The sequence below is a fragment of the Manis javanica genome, chromosome 1 (assembly GCF_040802235.1).
Source record: "Manis javanica isolate MJ-LG chromosome 1, MJ_LKY, whole genome shotgun sequence".
Classification (NCBI taxonomy): Eukaryota; Metazoa; Chordata; class Mammalia; order Pholidota; family Manidae; genus Manis; species Manis javanica.
This window is the reverse complement of record NC_133156.1, coordinates 169,205,837-169,226,875: the sequence shown is the minus strand read 5'-3', so window position 1 is coordinate 169,226,875 and position 21,039 is coordinate 169,205,837. Positions and strand designations below refer to the sequence as shown.

The 21,039-nt window shown below is 38.0% G+C and overlaps 1 protein-coding gene across 1 annotated transcript in view; it reads left to right on the top strand.

Moving 5' to 3' along the window:
* RMND5A (required for meiotic nuclear division 5 homolog A) overlaps window positions 1-21,039 on the top strand; it is a 72,725-nt gene that overhangs the window by 27,850 nt on the left and 23,836 nt on the right. The window contains exons 3-4 of the mRNA XM_017672220.3: window positions 12,387-12,521; window positions 13,925-14,025. Coding sequence (XP_017527709.1) covers window positions 12,387-12,521; window positions 13,925-14,025 — 236 coding nt within the window. The remainder of the gene's footprint in view (window positions 1-12,386; window positions 12,522-13,924; window positions 14,026-21,039) is intronic.

The window sequence follows — 21,039 nt, the reverse complement described above, 5'->3', positions numbered from 1 at the left end:
TGGGCAAATAATTCATCAGCTGTATATTCCAACATGGGTAGGGTAACTATATGTTCTGTTTCTTCATTTATGTCTGTTATCGTGTCATAATTATCACCAGAACCCTCGTTTATTCTTGTTCCCCTAGCTACTGATGACTTGCTGAGCATGTCTTCCTCCTGACCTAGCAAGCTTTTAGAAATATTCATAAGGGTTATCAGATATTTTGACTAATCTTTGCAACAAAGGCATTTAAATGTATTTGGTTCTAGAAATGGAAGTATCTGAGGATGGATACCAGGGGAACACATAGTAAGTAATTACATTCTGGCTTTTTTGGTAGGGATGTTTTTGAGATGATTGTTCCTAATTACATAATTTAATTTGCATAATATCTTTATTGAGGACATTTTTTTTCATGTATTTGGAAATCATAAGAGCTTTTTAAAGTTTGTTTGTTTGTAGTTTTATGTAGAGTAGTTTAGGTTCCAGGTGACCTGGATTCTGGATTCTTCTGATCATAAGAAACCATATTATTAAATTGATACTGTTATTTGTTGAATTGTAGTCCAGGGCCACAGAAGAAAGCCTGATCTGTGTGGATAAAATGAGAGTTCCTGTGGCCAGGATTCTCACCTGGCCCTGGTTGACTAGCTCACTGCACACCTGTGGGCAATACATGGCTGTTGACTCTACATAAGAGCTCCACCCAGTGCTCTGTGCGCCACACAGTGGCAGGGCTGCCAGACTGCAGGGGAGGAGAGCAGAGCAGAGGCTGGAGTGGTGGCAGCACTGAGGACAGAGGCCCAGAGGATGGCTGTGTGGGACAGCTGTGCAGAGAGGCCCAGAGGACAGCTGTGTGGGACGACTGTGCAGAGGCCCGGAGGTTGGCTGTGTGGGACAACTGTGCAGAGGGGCCCAGAGGATGGCTATGTAGACAGAGGGGCCCAGAGGCAGAGACCGGCTTGCTGCGTGCAGACTCTGAGTGAATGGGATTCTAGTGACTGACCTGCCACCTGGAAATAAAGTTGGGTATAACCCTTTCACCCCAAGAACATTTTGCTGTCAATTTCTTTGGTCACATTGAATCCATAGCGAACTTGCCCAGGGCTGAAACCCACTGGCAAGACAATCTGTTAGCCCAGTCCTCTAACATCTTTCAGGACATTCTCTCTCTGTTTTTTCTTTTTTGGCTTTTTTTTTGCCTCATCTGTAGAGGAGCTGTTACCAAATAGAACTGCCTTGAAGTTGTGTATGAGCTTTTCATATGTGAGGAATTCTTTGTAGGCTGGTATAAGATTCATTGGCTTCTAAAGTTTTCCCTCTCTTTTAGTTTGGACCTGGTAAATTTGTGCAAGTGTCCATCCAGCGTGTTGTAAAGGCTGGGTGGACTCATGGATTGGTGATGAACAAACAGGATAAGCTGACGCTGTTGTGGCACAAGTCTTTTAAGTACCACAACAAACACTCTTGAGTAATAAAACCGGAGTGCTGTCCAGCACCCTGTGATCACCATTATTATGGATACATATTCCCACCCTGCTAAGGGAAGGACAAAGAAGCCGGTGACTCCTTTATGAGCAGGCTGGTTTTGAGTCATGAATTTTAGTGACTTTCTGACATGCTAAATGATTTTTTAAAAATGATTTAATGCTTATTTTAAAGTTTTGTAATCATCATTTCCCTGAGATTGTAAGCAGAAAAGAAGTTCGTAGTGTTAGCCAAAACATTTTCTGGCTTGTAATTATTGTGAACATAAAAAGTTATTAAAGATTTCTGCTTTAATTTGATTATTTTCACATGCCCATAGGGTAGGCACTATTTAAATAATAATCAGCTATTGGGTTCTGTGGCATACTTTTTTTTTAGTAAAACAAATAATATGTTGGGCTCTCTTAAATTTCCTCTCTTATTTTAAGAGAATCTAGAATTCTGTCCCCTTTAGGGCATTTACTGTTTTACTTACTCTCTTGACATTTTTTGGTTTAACTTGCTAAGTAAGAAAAGGCAATAAAATGATTATTGACTGCTTTAGATGTGTGTGTGTGTGTGTGTGTGTGTGTGTGTGTTAAAATAAATAGTGCTAAGATTTTAAAGTCTGTAAAATTTGCTGTGGGACAGTTGGAAGTGGAACACATAGTACATGTTCTTCTGAAGACTGTGGTCTGCTCTGGTCATGTAAGAGTGCTTTTTATACACATAAAAGAACTGGAAGAATTCTGAGGCAACATAAAGTTGCATGGGATGGACTCTGCTTACTGTAATGTAAAGGGATGATTATTGTGCTCTTGTTTGTTTTGTGTTGTTGGTATCTTAAATTCGATTTGGAAGAATGGGTAAGATTGAGAGGAGCAGAGCAGTGACGTGTGCTTTCCTGTGGGGCTGGGAAGGTGCTGAACTACAGCTGAGGTAGGGACTGACTTGATTGGAATGGCAGCTCCTGTGGGACTTGGTTGGATCCAGCTGGGGAAAGGCAAATGATGGAAGGCTTAAGGTTTGATCCAAGGAGATTAGGGGAAAAGAGAGTGAATGATAAAAGCAATTGGGGATTTACTTGCCCTCATTAAATCGGATGAAATTAAACTATGGAGAAGTCAGGAGTAGAAGATAACAGCTATCACTTATTGAGTGTTAAGTATTCCAGTTACTAAGCTGAGTGCTTTACACATATTTATATCCTGTGATGGGGGTATGTTATTCCCATTTTACATGTGAGGAAACTAAAAATCAGAGAATATAAGTACATTACATTTCTGAATTACAGAAAATAAGCACATACCGCAGGTGTACAGCTTGGAAGTGGTAAATCAAGGTTTGGCAAAAGATCTCACTCAAGAGTCTGTTCTTAAATGCAGTGCCATACTAGGAAATGAAGCCATTGCAGGGCTTGTAATGTTTTAAGGGGGAAAATAAGGTTAAAAAAAATTTTTAAAGCCACTTTGTCTAAGTTGATCTTCTGCCAGTAGATGGAACATGTGTATTGGTGAGGCAAAATGCCAACTGTATTAAAAAAATGAATGGAGTAATGCTATAAAAAGTGAAACTTAGAATAATTTAGGATAGTACTGCATGAGCCTTCTGGAGCTGCCGTTTTATATAGGTATGACGGGTATGAAAGGAGAAAAAGATAACAGTGGGAGATAAATAAGTTCTTGGATTTAGCCTTAAATGATAGCTTAGAGTGGGTGAGTCAGATAGGTACTAGCTCTAAAGACCTTTGTTATAGAATGGGTAAAGCCTCATGTTGTAGAGAGATATTATTGTTAATGAAGAAAGCAATGAAATTGAAAAGACAGAAAATTCACTCTGATTAAGAAGAAAAAGTAAGTTGAGTTCAGGCAGATATTTTTGCTATATCTTAGGTGGAATTTTTAGAATTACTGAAAAGGAATGGTTAACAAAATTTAAAAAAGACAACTGTGATAAAAAACCAGGAACATAATTGTTAAAAGTAAAATGAAATATCAAACTAAACCCCTTCCCTAATAGAGAGTAATCCAAGAAAGTGCAGTAGACTATGTATCTAAATTTTTGCAAGGCATTTAATAAAAATCTTGTATCTTTATGGTCAAGAAGGAAGATGTTCCTTTTTAAATTATGTGGATTGACTAGGAGCAGCTGTATTCCCAATACCCCGTCTGCTTTGGCCCCAGTGCATGGCGTGAGGATGGGCCTGAAAGCCCTTCCCTTCGATAAGAAGGGCCAGGAATCTGGGAGCCTAGCGGATTTGTAGCCCTTGAGAGAATCTGGTCTGTCATGGGAAACAAAACTCATGTTTTGAGAGAAATAGAGGCAAAACATAGGGAAGGGACACCTTTGGAGGTCCAGTTGCCCTCCTGCCCTACCCCTGGTTACCTGCACCTTTCTTTAAATCTAACTGGTTTGGGCAAAGGTGATTTCTCTTTGTAGGAACCAAAAGTCACAGCTAGAAGCCCTCTGGGTCTCTTCACTTCTCTTGCTGAGGTCTCCAGTTTATATGAAACAGTATTGGTTTTGTCCTTTTCTGTGTGAGGACCATTCTTAAAAGAGATGAGTTGATTTTTGCTTTCTTTGCCATCTGTTAATTGCATCATTTGTTCTTATTCTCTGAGCAGAATTAAACTGCATTATTTAGTTGATAATAATTTGTTGAATTACAGAGGGAAGTCTGGGCCTTTGCAGTCAGGTCTCATAATTGGATGCAGGATTGGAGAATCCCACTGGACTTGGAGGTGGTTGCAGACCCACTTTTTTGCCTGAGGCTAGAGGATGAAATAGCTTGTTCCATACAGCATCTGTTAATGTGCTTTTGTACTTTTGTTTTTACTTACATTTTAAAAATGAAGATTCTTTAAACTGTAGCATCAGAAGATTTGGTGGTAAGGCCTGGTCCTCAGATTCAGCTACTGTATATTGAAGGCTTGCTGTGGGAGAGGTCCTGGTAGATATCTTCATGTACATTATTTTAGTCTTTACCAACACTGTGTAAGATAGTGAATGTCCACAAATGTAGATGTGAAAACTAAGACTCAGTATCCTGCCTGAGATCAAAGAATGAGAAGGCAAATGGAAAAATCTGGGATAAAAACCCAGATTTTAGGATTTTGAGGAGCCTTTCTCAACTGGACTTCCTTGAGTGAGTCGATCCCTAGTACCCCAAGGCACCCACTCCATGTATGAATTTCTCTCCTATGCATCTAGAATGGTAAGAGGTATGTGCCATCTTTGGAAGAATTAGTAAAATAGTCGCTCAGATTTCTGTAGTCCGTTCAGATGAGGCAGTTGGGAAAGCAGATTGACTAGAGCAGAAAGGTATGTAAAATAATTGTGAGGGATAGGGATGCGAATGTGACAGATGGTTAGATTATGGAGCATTTTAAGGATCTTAAAAGACCAGCAGACTAGTTTGGCATATCCCTGACCATGCCACATTACTCCCTTTGTTCATTAAGTAAGAACTTATCAGTGGGGCTTTTTTTTTTCCTCTTCCTTGATCTGGCACAACCTACCTCTCCCGTAAGTTTGAAAACAAAAGTAGAGGTATGTATATCATACAGAGGAGAGAATGGAATGTCTAAGAAGGTAGCATCTACATGTAAAAATGTATCTACAAATGCCGATTATGACATACACTCAATTTATTTTCCAACCCATACTTTGTAAAGCATTGCTGTCTGGTTTGTGCCTAAATATGGATTATTTCATCACAGGGCATGTGCCTCATGAGCAGCTTTACTACTAGGTTTGCTAGATTTTTCCCTTAAGGGTTTAATTTTCCCAATAAATTAATTCCCAAGCTCTAATTTTCCCGATTTGCAGTACTGTCAAACATGTAGAATGTTTCTGTTTCCGCAGTTCTCACCTGTACTTGGTACTAAAAAAGTTAAAAAAAAATTCATCAGATGGATGTGAAATACTATTCAAATGTATTACTTATATTTCCTTTGTCGTCTTTGAGGCTAAGCATCTTTTCATGTGTTTGACCATTAGAATTTCTCTTTTGTGAGTTTCTTACTCATCTCTTGGCCATGTTTTCTATTAGATTGTCCTTATTATTGATTGGGTGGGATTTCTTAAAAAGTATTTTGGATGTTAAATCTTCTGTGGGTTGTATGTAAAGTAGGTATCTTTTTCCAAACTGAGTTGAACTGGCATCCAGATCTTATTATCTGCTAAGTGTTCTTTGCAGTGTACCCGTCAGTGCTAAGCCAGATTAACTGGAAGCTTGGGAGAAAATTGATTCCTGGTAGGTGTGACAGTAGCACATTGTTAGGTTATACACTGAATTTTTTTTCAGAAGTAGATGGGGAAATTGTAAATTATTAACAGTATTAAAGAATTGGCACTTAGGAATTAAAACAAATACTGAGTTTTGTCATGTATTTTTAGCACTATCTGCTCAATAATTATAATTTCATAAAATGTATTTAAGAAATGCATTGATATTAGATGGTGAATAATGAAAGCCAGTCCTTAAAGTCTAACCAGTTTATAAGCATATTCATAATATGGCCAAAGATATAGGATAATCTGTAGATTTCATAGTTTCATAATAATGATGTTTTATTAAAGTTACTCCTTTTCTGCCTCAGCTTACACATTTTAAAACTTAAAATCATCAAAATATGAATGACACTAGAAGTATATGAAACAATGTATGGATTAGTGTGTCTGGAATGTCTCTTTGCACTCCATAACATCTCCATGCAGACACACCCTTGAATGTATGCTTTTTATTGCTTTTGATGCTTGTTTGAATCCTGACTTCACATTTTAGAACACCTTCCCAAGTTTTTTTTCTTTAAAAATGCAAAAGGAAAAAGTACAGTAAAACTGAAGTGCTTCTAATAGGTATTTCTCTTCATTAGCCACTTCTTGGCTGGTTTGCAGTGCTGCTGATTTCCTGGGTAGCCATGCAAATGCCTTTGGTCACCTAGCAACAGAAGCTGGAACTGATCCTAGCGCTGATGCCACAATTAAGAGTTACAACAAACAGAGTTCTGACACTATATTGGATTTCCTCAACTTCTCGTGATAGTTTTAGCTCTAATTTTTACCACATGTAAGCAGAAAATAAGATGAAAAAGTTTACTTCCTACCTTGGTGGTTTAAACTGGAAAATCAGAACGGCAGAAGGGAGCTCAGAAATTTTCACCAGTTGTATTGTTTGTTCATTCTTCATTGTATTTTCCAAGACTAGTTTTTAGAACTTGAATGTAGTAGAGGTACCGTGAGTGTAAGGGTGTTCAATTTTTTTTAACCTGTATAGTAGTGACCTTATGGAAATAAAGGTCATGAAGAGCATCACTGTAAAACTGCCTAAATTAGTTTAAATATTAGACTCTTACATTAAAAGTTTTTCCAGATGATCAAAATTTACTTTCTTATGTATATTAAGGAAATATTTGAGGGAATTGTTTTATTTAATCTGAGCACTTGCTGTCTAGTGGTCGCTGTTAACATTTTGACATAATGTATACTGCCAGATGAAACTGTTTTAACATGCTCTGTGCTTTGAGCTGTACAGTGTGCCTTCCAAAGTTGTTTTTTTCACAGAACAAACATTTTCTATTCCTGCAGAACAGACACCTGATAAATTTATTAGGGGTTGATGGAATTGGAAATAAGTACTAAATGAGTAAGTAGAAATCTCAAGGTTGTAGTTGGGTGGGTGGGTTGGGGCCGATAGGTCGGTGAGGATGCCTCCGTGTTTGGTCTCAGTGATTCTTGCTTTTATGGTACGCTTCCACCTTTAGAGACTGATAGGTAGATTCCTGAGTTTGTACTAGACCAACAAAGATGTCTATAAAAAAGCAAATGAATAAAAATTAAGACTCCAACGGAAATCTTGCTTTGTTTTTTGTCTGACTTCTGAATCTTAATACCTGTATTTTGTTTCAGACTACTGAGTTGACATGTAAGAATAAATAGCTCTTAAAAAAAATTTGTAGATGGTGGGTGGTTTGCAGTTTGGTTGCAGGTCACTAAACTGCCTGTTTTTCTATGTGCTGTAAAGTAAGTCTGTGTTGCTTGGACTGTGTTAAATCAGTAATTGACTAGGATTGTAATTTCAGTTAAATCTAAATGACCTTGTCTAATTACATGTATGTGCTTTTTAAAAAAGAAATGCATTGGATTTATTAGAGGGTAATGTCTGTGAAAGATTAAGGGGGTGGAAATAAAATTGGGCAGGGAAAGCTTTCAGACCACAAGGTAGACTTGTTCTTTCTTCACTCCAGATGTTCAAAGTTGCCTTCTGGTATCACTGCCCTTCTGTCTGAAGAATAGTCTTCTGCCAACAGATTGAGCTTTCCTTCATCTGAGAATGTCTGTTTCATCTTCACTCTTGAAGGATAATTTCACTTGCTAAAATTCTAGGAAGACAGTTCTTTTCTTTCAGGACACACACAAAAAATGTGCCACTTCTTTCTAGTTTCCATGGTTTCTGTTGAGAAATCTATAGTTATTAGTTATTTGAATCACAGTTTCTCTATAAGCAGTGTATCACTTTTCTTTAGGTACTTTCAAGATTTTTTCTTTGTCTCTAGTTTTCAGGAGTTTGATTGCAAGGTGTTTGGGTGTGGATTTCTTTGAGTTTATCCCTTTAGGAGTTTGCTGAGCTGCTTGAATCAATAAGTTATTATCTTCTGTCAAGTTTAGGAAATATTCTTCAAATATTTCTTCTGCATTACACTCTCCTCTCCTTCTGTTAGTCTGATGATGTGTTAGATCTTCTGTTATTGTCCTACAGATCCCTGAGGCTCTGTTCTTTTTTTGGAGATTTTTTCTTTACTGAGTCTTAGTTTTCACATCTACATCTGTGGATAATCCCTACCTTACACAGTGCTGGTAAAAACCAAAATAATGTGCATAAAGATATCTATCAGGACCTCTCCCACAGTAAGCCTTCAGTACATAGTAGCTGAATCTGAGAACCAGGCCTGCCACCAAATCTTCTGATTCTACAGTTAAAAGGTTCTGTTTTTTCCAATCTTTTTTGTTCAGATTACATAATTTCTATTGATGATCTTCACAGACTTTGTGCTGTCACCTCCATTACGCTATTTAGTCCATCCAGTGAATTTTTTAGTTTGATTACTGTATGTTGTTTCTTTGTTAACATTTTCATTCTTTTGTTTCAAGTGTTAGCCCTTCCTTCTTGGAGCATTTTACATCTCTAAAGGCTTTGATGATTCTGCCATCTGTGTCATCTTGGCATTGGCATCTGTTAAACATCATTTCCCTTGTGAGTGTAGTTTTTTTGGCTCTGTGTATGCCAAATTATTTTGGATTGAGTCCTGGACATTTTAAATATTATGTTATTAGACTCTGGGTCTTGTTTAAATTCTGTGAGCAGTATTGATGTTTTTATTTTAGTGGGCAAATTGACCTGGTTGGGTTCAGCAGGCACAAGTTCTGACCAGTCTTCTCTGTGTTGTAGTTCAATGTCAGCTTCATTTCCAAAGCCATTACAAAGCTATTCAGATATGTCCTATTTCTGTGCCAACCAGTGGCCATTTGGGTTCCTGCAAACTAGGTCTGTTCCCTACTTTAATTTTCAATGCCTGTGGTATGCTGCTTAGGGTCAGACCATGCATGTGCAACTTGAGGGTGAGCCCCAGAGTTCAGAAACAACTTTTAGGGCTCACTTTCTGAGGTCATCCCTCTCTGTAATATCCTTGGTACTTTGTGGTTCTCTGGGGCTCTTTTTCATCATCGGGCCCGAAAGCTGGTGCTCTGTTTACTGTGTTCCTCTGTACGTTTACCATGACTATGCCTGTATCTGGGCATGGGTGGTGGAAGGACTGAGAGCAAAGATGCAGTGAGGGTTTTTGCCACTCTCTTGGGACCACCCAGCTCTTTGATTGGAGCTGTGATTGAGTGCTCAGGGTTTTAGGTTGCCTGCTGTAATAGGCATTATCCTAAAAATCCTCCTAAGATCCTTGTCCCTTTGTTGTTCAATTAAACTAATATTAATCTAGGTAATACTGTGGGGACTTTGCAGGTATAATTTAGGTTACTAAGCAGGCGACCTTAAAATAAGGAGACTAGCTGGTGGACCCAATGTAATTTATAAGATCCCCTAAAAACAGAGGTGGGCAGAAAGAAAAGGCAGAGAGATTCAGAGTGTGAAGGCGGCCACCCCTGTTGTTGGCTTGGAATATGGAGGGGGCTATGAGCTAGCGAATGTGGGTGGCCTCTAGAAGCTCGAGAACAGCTGCCAACCTATAGTCAATAAGGAATCAGGGACTCTCGTCCTACAGTTGCATGGGACTGAATTCTGCCAACAACCTGAATGAGACTAGAAGCAGATTCTCCTCATAAGAGCCTAGGTCACTGCATCTTGATTTTAGCTTTGTGGGACCTGGAGCAGAGAAACCACCTGAACCTATTGGACTTCTGACCTCTGCAGCTGTGAGATAATAAAATTGTATTGTTTAAATTATAACAGAAAACTAATATACCTGTAGAGTGCCTTGAGCTAGAGGTGCAAGAAAATGAGGGAAAACTAATTTTCTGTACCCTCTTTGTTGTGAGAAGGCCATTCCTGTTCCTCACGCCAGAACTAGAGGGCTTCTGCCGGAGCTTCTCACCCACTCCTCCTGGGTGCCTAGTTCTGGTTTTGGGCTGCATTGCATTCAGGCTGAGAAATAATGAGTAGGAAAAGTAGTAAACTTCATCACTCGTTCTGTGACCTTCACCAGTTCACTTCTACAGAGGGTGTTTGGCTTACGAATTTTCAACTTTATAATGGTGCAAAAGTGATATTCACATTCAGTAGAAACTACTTTGAATTTTGAATTTGGTCTTTTCCCAAACTAGTAATATGTGGTGCAATACTCTTGTGATCCTGGGCAGCAGCAGTGAGCCACCGCTCCCAGTCAGCCACAAGACTGTGAAGGGAAACAGTTGATACTCTTAACAATCATTAAGTTCTTCACTTTCAGTACAGTATTCAATAAATGACATGAAATATTCAACACTTTGTCACAAAATAGACTTTATGTTAGATGATTTTGTCCAACTATAGGCTAACCATAAGTGTTCTGAGCATGTTTAAGGTAGGCTGGGTGTATGAAATGCATTTTCAACTTGTGGTGTTTTCAGCTTACAATGGGTTTATCAGAATATCAACTCACTGTAAGCTGAAGATCTATATTAACTTTTTAGTGCCATCAAATAGCTGCTCCATTCATTCTGGCCTGATTTCATGAATGTGTTCAGTGGGAGAGAGAGGGTGTATAGTGTGCTTACTTGGTCTTACCTAGACCTGGACCCCTCAATGTGTGTGCTTTTAAAAAATGACTTAGTTTTTCATAAAAGGAATATTTCCTCTTTGTGTAAAGAGTAAGCTCCAGTGATAATCTCTGTTAATACTTTAGTGTGTATTTCAGATTTTTAGCCTAAGTATTTGCAAGTTTTAAGCAAAAATTGGGTCATAATTTTGTAGAATTTGCCTTTTTTCACTAAAGGTGTGACAGACATTTTTCCTTGTTAGTAGAAACCGAGTAATGAACCTCACCTTTTAATTATGAATTATAATGCTAGAATAGTAGCAACTACCATTTCATTAACCAATAAGGGAATATATTAATTTGCCAGAGCTGCTATAACAAAATTCCACAGACCAGGTGGCTTAAACAGGCATTTATTTTCCCACAGTTGTGGAGTCTAGGTGTTTGAGATGAGTAACAGAGTTGGTTTCTTGGCTTGTAGGAAGCCTGTCTCCTTGGCTTGTACATAGCCATCTTCTCCCTGTGTCTTCACATGCTTTCTTTGTCTACTTAGGTTGCCATAACAAAATACCACAAACTAGGTGATTTAAACAGTAGAAATTTATTTTCTCTCAGTTCTGGGGTCTGGGAAGTCCAAGATCAAGGTGCTGGCTGATTCATTTCCTGTTGAGGTCAGACAGCTTCCGCCTGGCTTGTGGATGACCGCCTTTTTGCTCATCTGGTGGAGATGGAGTGGCCTAGCATTTCTTCCTTCGTTTGTAAAAGCACCAGCCCTGCCAGACTAAGGCCCCACCATTACAACTTCATTTAGCCCTTATCGCCTCCTCACAGACTCTGTCTCCAGAGTGTCATATTGGTGGTTAGGGCTTCAATGTAGAAATTCTTTGGGGATGCAGACATTAGGTCCATAACACATGGTCTTCCTTTTTGCCTGTGTCCTAATTTCCTCTTTCTATAATAAGACTAGTCCTATTGGATTAGGGCCCACCCTAATGACTTCAGGTTAATTTAATGAGGTACTGGGGGATTAGGACTTCAACATAGGCATTTTGAGAGAACACAATTCAGCCTATACCAGGGAGGTACTGTTGTTTTCTTCATTTAAGATAAAGAAGCTGAGGCTCAAAGACCTTGACTAATTTGGCCAAGACCACACAGGTAGAGAGAGAACCAAGCTTCAGACCCAGGTAGATGGGCCCCCAGAGCCTGCTCTCTTAATCATCTGGCCCTTCTCCTGTGCCCAGCCCCTACCTTGGCACTGCAGTTGTGGGATGTGCCATGATTATTTCACTAATCGTATGTTGGGCTTTCTCTCTTTTCTTTTTAGACAGTGCTACATGAGCCTGTTTTTACAGGTAGCACTATATACCTATGAAATACAGCATAATGCTATATAGAATAATGTCTGGAAATCAATTTATTCATAGAAATCATTGACAGATTTATGCATTTTTTCCAAAATAGCCTCTAAAAATGTGCCCGTTTACTTTTACAGCAATAATCAATGAGTGACAAGTCTGAGAAAGGAGCAGTGGAAAAAGGACTTCTGTCATAGGCTACAGATAAATCTGAATTGGGTACTTATTGGGGGTATCTTAGAGTGAGACGAAGGCCATTGCTTCTGTTGGGTGGGATGAGAGTCATAGAAAGTGATGTATGCTGGTCAATTCATGATTCCTTTTCTTATTTCAGAATTTTGATTCTGACATTAGCAGTGTGGGAATAGATGGCTGCTGGCAGGCAGACAGTCAGAGGCTTCTCAACGAGGTGATGGTGGAGCACTTCTTCCGACAAGGAATGCTGGATGTGGCAGAGGAGCTCTGCCAGGTGAGTGTGCCAGCTCTGAGAGGATGAAACATGAATGAGAACTCCTTGGGGATTTTGAGTTGTCTTCTAGCCACATATAGATTTTTAATACTTTAATTAACAGGACTGACCTCAGTCCTGTTAGACTACTGGGAAGTCTTTTTTTTTTTAATTGGTGAAAATTAAAGTCCTAGAACTTCTCATCCAACTTGTTTTTTTCCTTATTCCTGCCCCATAATGTTGGTCCCAGGTCATCTGCAACAAAGTGTCAGAAGTGGTATACTTTCTCTCTTTCCTCTTTTGTTAGGGAAGGTAAGTATACCAGAGAAGAAGAAAAGGACAAAAGAGGTTTATGCTTGTCTTCTGATCTGGCTCAACTTGTAGAATTTGATTTATCAAATGAATTTCAAGCTAAAATTTATTTTGGGTGAGCAGCATTTATCTTTTATCTCTATTAGATATGAGCTGAGGGATCTCAGAACAGTTTACCAATACCGCTTAGTCATAATAGTAGCAGCTATTGAGTATTTGCCGCAAGCCAAGCCCTGCCCTTATTCTTTACTGAGGTCCTGTGAAGTAGAAGCTACTGTTCTTAGTCTACAGATGAGGAGTATGAGGTATGGAGAAGTAACTTGCCTGGGCTGTGCAGGTTCTGAGTGACGGATAGGATTCAGGACCAAATTTGTGTCTTCAAACTCTGTTCTAAACCACTATGTACTTTTGTATTTCTGTTTAGAAAAATGAAGGACTATAAAGATTAATTTAAAGCTAGTCTGCTAAATAAACCTCTAAGCCTTTTCTGTTTTAAACAGTTCAGATAAATGATAGCTCAAGTCTTTCTCTTTACCTTACAGGAATTTTGTATGTGTGTACATATAAATTTCCTAAGATTAATTGTGTCATTTAGGAATAAGTTTGTTTACAAGTACCAAAGATCCAAAATACCAGTGGCTTAAACAAAAAAATGAAGTTTTTTCTCTTGTATGGAAAGAGAAGGTAATAAGCCATCCACAGCATGTATGGTAGCTATGCTTCATGAAGCTTTTAGGGACCTAAACTCCTTGAACTCTATTTCTAAGGTGCCCCTTGCCCTCATTGTCCAGGAAAGCAGCCAGAACTCTAGCTGCACCTTTGGTTCCAAGAAGGGGCAAGGAATATGTGTTTATATTTTATTGACCAGACTTATATCTTGCAGGGTCATACCCAGCTTTATTCCATATGGTTATGTGTCCTGTAAAATTTGGGGGTCCTACTACTTTAGAAAAGGGGAAAGAATGATTCTAGGGCTCAATCATCAGTCTCTACTATAAAAATACATGGTAAACAGAAATCAGTGGCTTGTTCCATATGTTATAATTTAGAATATACTTTATTGTATCTCTTTACTGATTATTGCTAACAAAAGTTCTTTCTGTTTTTTTCAGGAATCTGGTCTTTCTGTAGACCCAAGTCAGAAAGAACCATTTGTGGAATTAAATCGAATATTAGAAGCATTAAAAGTCAGAGTTCTGAGACCTGCTCTGGAGTGAGTTACTGAGTTTGTTTTCTTTTGAATACTTTGAGAGAACTTTCTGTAAGAAAACTGAAGTAGAAAACATATCAGAGATTTTGAGTTATATATGTATCTCACCAGGGATAGACTTCAGGGAAATAAAGGGGGAATTATTTTATTTCTTTTAACTAAGTGAATATGCAGGATTGGCAATATGAGAAAATGGTTGCAGCATATTCCACTTATCAGTTGGTGTGAATTCCCACAAGAGAAAGGGGTTTCCCGAATCCATACCACCACTTTAGGCTAGCATAATTGAAGTTCTCTTGTTCAGGCGGTCTGAGTTTGACATTTGAACTTCCCCAATGTTCTGGGTCTTGTGTTAGCATTCTAAAAAACAGTTTAATTGGTTTTGGAATAAGTGGTATTCATGAAAAGAGCAAATACTGTTAGGAAGGCATTCTGTTTTTCTTATCACTGTAAAATGTAATGATTCATTGATTGGAATTATCTGAAATTACTGCGGGAGCTATGATATATAATCTTCTAGAACAAGGTCAGCGAGGTTTTTGTAAAGGGCCAGCCAGATGGTGAATAGTGTAGGCTTTGCCATGTAGTAAAACTTTGTTGCATATTCTTCTTTGACTTATTTCACAATTCTTTAAAAATGTGCAAAGCCATCTTGGCCATCTGGTGTGTAGTACAGGCAGCAAGCCATATTTGGCCCCTGGCCGTAGTTTGCTGACCCCTATCCTACAGTTTTTTAATGTGCAGATTACCAGGCTAAAGAAAGGAAAAGCTCAAAAATAAACTGGATGATAGAAGCAGTGATACTGTAATGAGGTCATAGCCTTAGGATCCTTATGTTTTAAATTGGAGGTATTTGAGATCATTTTAATCAGGAGAAAATAATTGGGAAGATACTTGTTGATTTTTATATAATGCATTTTTTTCTTCTACTAATCCATTAATTCTTCCTAGCTTACTTTTCTGTTTCTGATCATTTCTCAGTTCTTAGAAAATTATGCAGTTCCAAAACCAACCCAGATGAATAGGTAGAGATATCTGTGTAAATTTGTAAGTTATAAATCCCTATATAAATTACAACTGTTAGATAGGTTGTAGGTACTATATCTTTAAAGATAGTTGTCACTTAAGCAGTATCATTGTGTATATGTGATACATATCACTGTTACAGTTTTTTTGGTTTTTGTTCTTAGCATTTGAGATTGTGACATACCTGGGGGATTAAATTCAGTCAGGTACCTCTGATACCTCTTAAATAAAATATGGCAACCACTCTTCTATATACAGTTCATCCTGGAATGTGTCTGAAGTGTGCAGGTCTACCTATACATGGATTTTCTTTTAATAAATATATTGGAAAATTTTTTGGAGATTGGTGACAGTTTGGAAAAGCATTCTCTCTAGCTTACTTTATGGTAAGAATACAATATATGATACTTATGACATAAAAAATTTCTGTTAATTGGTGATTTATGTTATTATTAGAAAGGCTTCCAGTCCACAGTAGGCTATTAGTAGTTAAGTTTTTAGGGAGTCAAAGTTATATACATTGTAGGTTTTCAACTGTGTAGGGGGTTGGCACCCCAGCCCCTGCATTCTTCAAGAATCAACTGCACTGTCATATTCCACCTATGTGATTAAACATGTGTAAAGGGAATGAGGGCACCTAACATAAAAATGCAGTGGGTGTCCCAGTTATTGTATAGTGATTTGGAAATAATATTTGAGTTGTTATTCAAGGTAATTTTTATTTGTCCATTAATTTCTTAGTTTTTTTTCCTATCAAACTTTTATTGAGTGCTTACTATGTACCACAGACTGTGCTGAGTATTTGGACTGCCTCAGCCCTCCAAGTACTCAAGTCTTTTTCCTTTCAGAATGAAGAAAATCTGTAAGACCATTTTAACTCTGTGCTTTTTCTGTAAGATCTAAGCTTCTTACTGATTATTACATATATATCAGTTATTAACATAAGTGTTTTATTTGTAGTCCCAAGCAGTGCCTCTTAGGCAAGGGGAGGACTTGTTCCATCCACTTGGTAGTAACAATAGGACAGTACAGTAAAAATTTTCTCACTTTTCTGGGAATATTGTCATATTAAATACCAGCATTGGGGAATGTAGTGGTAATTACAGTTAGCTTTTCTTGAGTGCTTATAATATTCCTAGCATTGTTCTAAGCATTTTACATGTATTAATGTATCCAATCCTCATTAATAACCCTATGAAATAAGTACTTATCTTACAGAGGAGGAATTGAGGCCCGAAAGACTCCATGAAAAAAAGGTCGTATGAGAAATGCTTCACATGATAATTCCCTTAATACTCTCCTCTGAGAGATTCACTGATGTATATTAGATGAGCCATCAGCAAGCCTACCATAAAGAAACTCATTTAACTTTGTAAAACTCAGTGTTTCCTGTACATATTTGACCAAAGAATGCTTGTTCCCTGCCCTCGCCCCCATAACACCTACTAACACCCATAGAATTAGAATATGTTTGAGAAATGAAATCAGACTTTTCCAGTTGTTGCCCATTACTGGTGGATGCAAAACAAATATTTACTCAGCATCTCTTATGGGCAAGGTACAGAAAATTGATTTTACTCAACTTGTAGCAAAAGTTGAAAGACATGGGATATCAATTTGGGGAAATCTCATTCAGATACAGGGGAAGGTATGTTTTATGTGGCATCTTCTGTTTGTACATTCTGGGAGGAAGCATTGTAGAATGACTAGGGAAAAGAGGAAGGAGAGACGTTCGCAGTAATTCTTCTAGGCAGTCTAGGAGGCAGAGGCCAACCAAAAAATCAATTATGAATGGAGGCCATGGGGGGACTAGATGAGAAGGAAGTTTGGAGAGTCTTAGCTACTATTACATACAGATAATGAGAGACAATGGAAAGAGGCAGAAAAGAATGGTGATGTGGCCAGAGAGAAGTGGCATAACAGCTTATTCTATATACAGATCTAGTCAGGACCCTGCCTGCTCTTTTTTTACTGTCCTTCTATTTCTGAGTCTGTGTTCAGGTTTTTCTTCTCCAGATTGCTTTATCTGTATTTTAAATTCTTTTTGGCACCTAGCTTACTTCATTGTAGGCATTCAGTGATGGAATAATTTGAAGGAGAACTTTGAGCAAACATGACCTCTTCCTTCATGTAGTAGAGAGAAGCAAAGTAAAAAATAACTAGTGTCGGTAATAGAATAACAATAGCCTTTAATACAAGGAGATGGAGAAATACTAGAAAAATAGAAACTATCCTTGTTAGCTGTGTGCCAGTTACTGACATTTTGAGAAAAAGTGCTGTCTTTGGGGAAAGTCAGTTCAGTGCCTTCTGAAAGGCGTTTCAAGGAGTAATGGTACTTTGGTGGGCTTGCCGCAGTCTAGGATAGGATCTGACCTTTGCAGACTTGGAAGCCTGTTTTGTTTTTGTTTTTGTTTTTTTCCAACACTGACAGCAGGCTCAGGGGCCTCAAAGCACTTGTGTAGAAGAATTTATAGTTCTGTTTGCAAAGCTTCAGTAGAATGCCATATGGGAAAATAAAATAACTGAATGGTTATGAGAAAGAGAGATAAGTTAGGGAACTTTTCACAGAAGAAGAGAGAAAAAATCTATTAATTTAGACCACTAAAGGATTCTAGATTGGACAGGCCATGAACAGTATCAAGCAGACTTTTGAAATATGAGAGGATTGTATCTCCAAGCCAAGTAATTAGTCTGGGTTAGAAATAAAAATCACAGAGGGATGTGAGGTGAGCTTGCTGTGAATAAGGCACGGTTTGTAAGAAAATAAAAATGATGGAAGCAGGGCAAAGCGCCTGGTCATAGACCCTGGACTACCACTGGAAGTGAGGGTGACAGTGATCAAGCAGTTTCTGGTGTCTGTTTTCTTGCTCTTACTTCTGGCTTCCTGTAGGTGGACAGTCTTGCCAATTCAGGCATTTTTTTTAATAGTCATACAGAACCACAGAAGAAAGAAGGCTCTGATAGATGTACCATTGGAGAAAAGGTTTAAACAAGTTGTATTTTTTTCCAGAGTTTGAGTTTCTGTTGTTTTCTTGTTTTTATTTTGTTGGGGGTGATTCTTCATTCTGAAAAGGCGAAAGAGATGAGTTATGGGGTAACTCAGCTAGCTTGTTGGAGAAAGGCTAATCTATTAAAAAGAAGCCAATTGAAAATGGAAAGAGGTACTTGGTGGAAAAGATACAGAAGAGAAGATAGTACAAAAGAATATAAAGGCCAAAAGAGAAAAAATGTTTAGGATGATAACCTCATTTTCTATTGTTTTATGTTTGTTGCTGGCAAAAGTTTATATGATGTTCCAAAACAAGGTAATTCCTCAGGAGGAAAATAGACATGGCCATTTCTTATCTGGATACATCCTCACCAAGGACTGAGCATTATTGGAAATGGGTGAGCAAGCCATGCCTATAAATAAATTAAAAACCTTATTGAAAAGAAAGGGAAAATTGAAATAAACTATTTCTGAGATTGAGTGTTTAAAAGAATAAGGTGCTAAAGCATGCTGGCAAGGGGGAACTGTAAGAGGAAAGGCTATGGAGTTTGTGTTTATAGGATGCTGATCTGTTATTAATTTAGGTTTATAAAATCTCTTTGTTATTGTGGTAGGAAACTAGTGATAAATAAATCAATGTCATATTTAAGTACTTTATTTAAAAAATCACAAATCTGTTGAACTGTGTTGTCCAGTATGGTGGCTAGTTGCCTATTGTAGCTGTTGGGCATTCTTACCAAATTTTACATTACTGGGAACCTCATGTGAAGTTGGAGTGTGTGTGGTTTTTTTTAACTAGATTCAGATGTGTAACACTGTAGTTTGTGTGGATTCCTAAATGGCACATAACAAGAAATATTTCATGCCAGCTCTGAGGTGAGTAAAATGTTAGTGTTCCAGTGAACACTATTTGAGAAATTGACATTTGAAAATACCTCAGAAATGAAATGTTAACTCTCCTTTTCAGTCTCTAAAATCAAAGTTACAGGGTTCTTAACTTTTTTGGCTAACTTGTAGTTCTTGTCCTTTTTGCCATTCTTTGCATTTTTTTATCCACTTGATTCAGTCACCAATATTGTTCAGGCAGGTCCACTCCTGTGGAGTAAATAAATGTCACTTTTTTCCCTGAACTTCAGCTTTCACCCCCAAGAATGAAGTCCTAAAAGACAGTAGAAAAAGAAGGTATTTGTTAGCCTTTAAAAATGCTGTGAAGGTTGGAGCAGAGTGTGCTGTGGAGATTGGCAAGAGGTGTCTTTATTTCAGTATTAGCAGAAATAGACACCAACCCGGATTGGCAAAATTGTGAGAGGAAAGAGAGAAATAGACCAATGCTGTCAGTTAGGTTCCTGGGGGACAATAGCTAATTACGAAGGTGGAATCTTGTTTTATATTTTTGGAATAATATGGAAATTCTAAATATGGAACTAACAACGTGCCAGGTCTTTTCAGAGGCCTGACAGGATAATTAGTGCTTAATATTTTGTGGGATAATTGTGCAGATGTGGGTTGCATCTAACTTTATCACCTAAGTCAGTAGGATTGTTTTGGGGACTTCTTATGAAAGGGCACAAAAGGTCTCTTTGTTAGGAGAATGCGGTAGTAGTGAACAGAGGTAATTGTGACATTGGTGACCTTACTGGGTGTCAGTTTTTTTGCTCTACAGTGTTTCTCTAAACAAGGACTAGTTACAAAGCTGATAGTGCTCTCCTGCCCCACATGGATTTGGGAGCAGAACTTAATTTTTTAAATCACAGTAAAGTTATAGTTTAACTGAATATTTAGGTAGCTTGTTGGTTGTGGTATAGTGGTAGTTGATATTCTGAAAATGAAAAGTCAGAAGTTTTCTGCTGGAAATGCTGATTTCCAGAACACAACACCCTATTCTAGTATCTAACTAGTTTTTTTTTGTGTTATCTGGACCTACGTCTTCTAGTAGTTTTGTAGACAGTGGGTAAAGTTTTTGATGCTGATTATAGTTTTGTGTTTTTTTACTTGCACATGCTCTACAGTTTTTGAATTTGGTTGTTATCAAGTTAATTAAGGATGTGACTGTCTTCTATCCCTTATTGCTGCTCTGTGAATCAAATTTGCAGATACTTCTACCTAAGAAAACTTCAGAATTTTTTGAAGGGGATTTAACTGATACATGCATATCATCATATTCCCACACAGTGCTATAAAAATCAAAGTGGTACTGCATATTACATGGAAGGACTCAAGTAACTTTTGTTGTTTTTTTTAAAATTAATTAATTTATTTTGTTGTCATTAATCTACAATTACATGAAGAGTATTATGTTTACTAGGGTCCCCCCTTCACCAAATCCCCCCCCCACAAACCCCATTACAGTACTGTCCATCAGCGTAGTAAGATGCTGTAGAATCACTACTTGTCTTCTCTGTTGCACAGCCCTCCCCGTACCCCTCCCCCACTATACATGCTAATCGTAATGTCCCCTTTCTTTTTCCCCATCCTTATCCCTCCCTTCCCTCCCTTTCTCCCCAGTCCCTTTTCCTTTGGTAACTGTTAGTCCATTCTTAGGTTCTGTGATTCTGCTGCTGTTTTGTTTCTTCAGTCTTTCTTTGTTCCTATAGTCTTTGGGTTTGAGGTGAGTCTCTTGTAAGCAGCATAGAGATGGGTCTTGCTTTTTTATCCCTTCTATTATTCTGTGTCTATTGATTGGTGCATTCAGTCCATTTACATTTAGGGTGATTATTGAAAGATATGTACTTATTGCCATTGCAGGCTTTAGATTCATGGTTGCCAAAGGTTCAAGGTTAGCTTCTTGAGTATCTTACTGTCTAACTTAACTCACTTATTGAGCCATTTTAAACACTGTCTGGTCATTCTTTATTTTTCTCCCTTCTTATTCCTTCTCCTCCATTCTTTATGTGTTCGTTGTTTTATTCTGTGCTCTTTTGTGCTTCCTTTAACTGCTTTTGTGGGTAGTTGATTTTATTTTTTGCCTTTAGTTAGTATTTGGTTGGTCTGCTTTCTTTGCT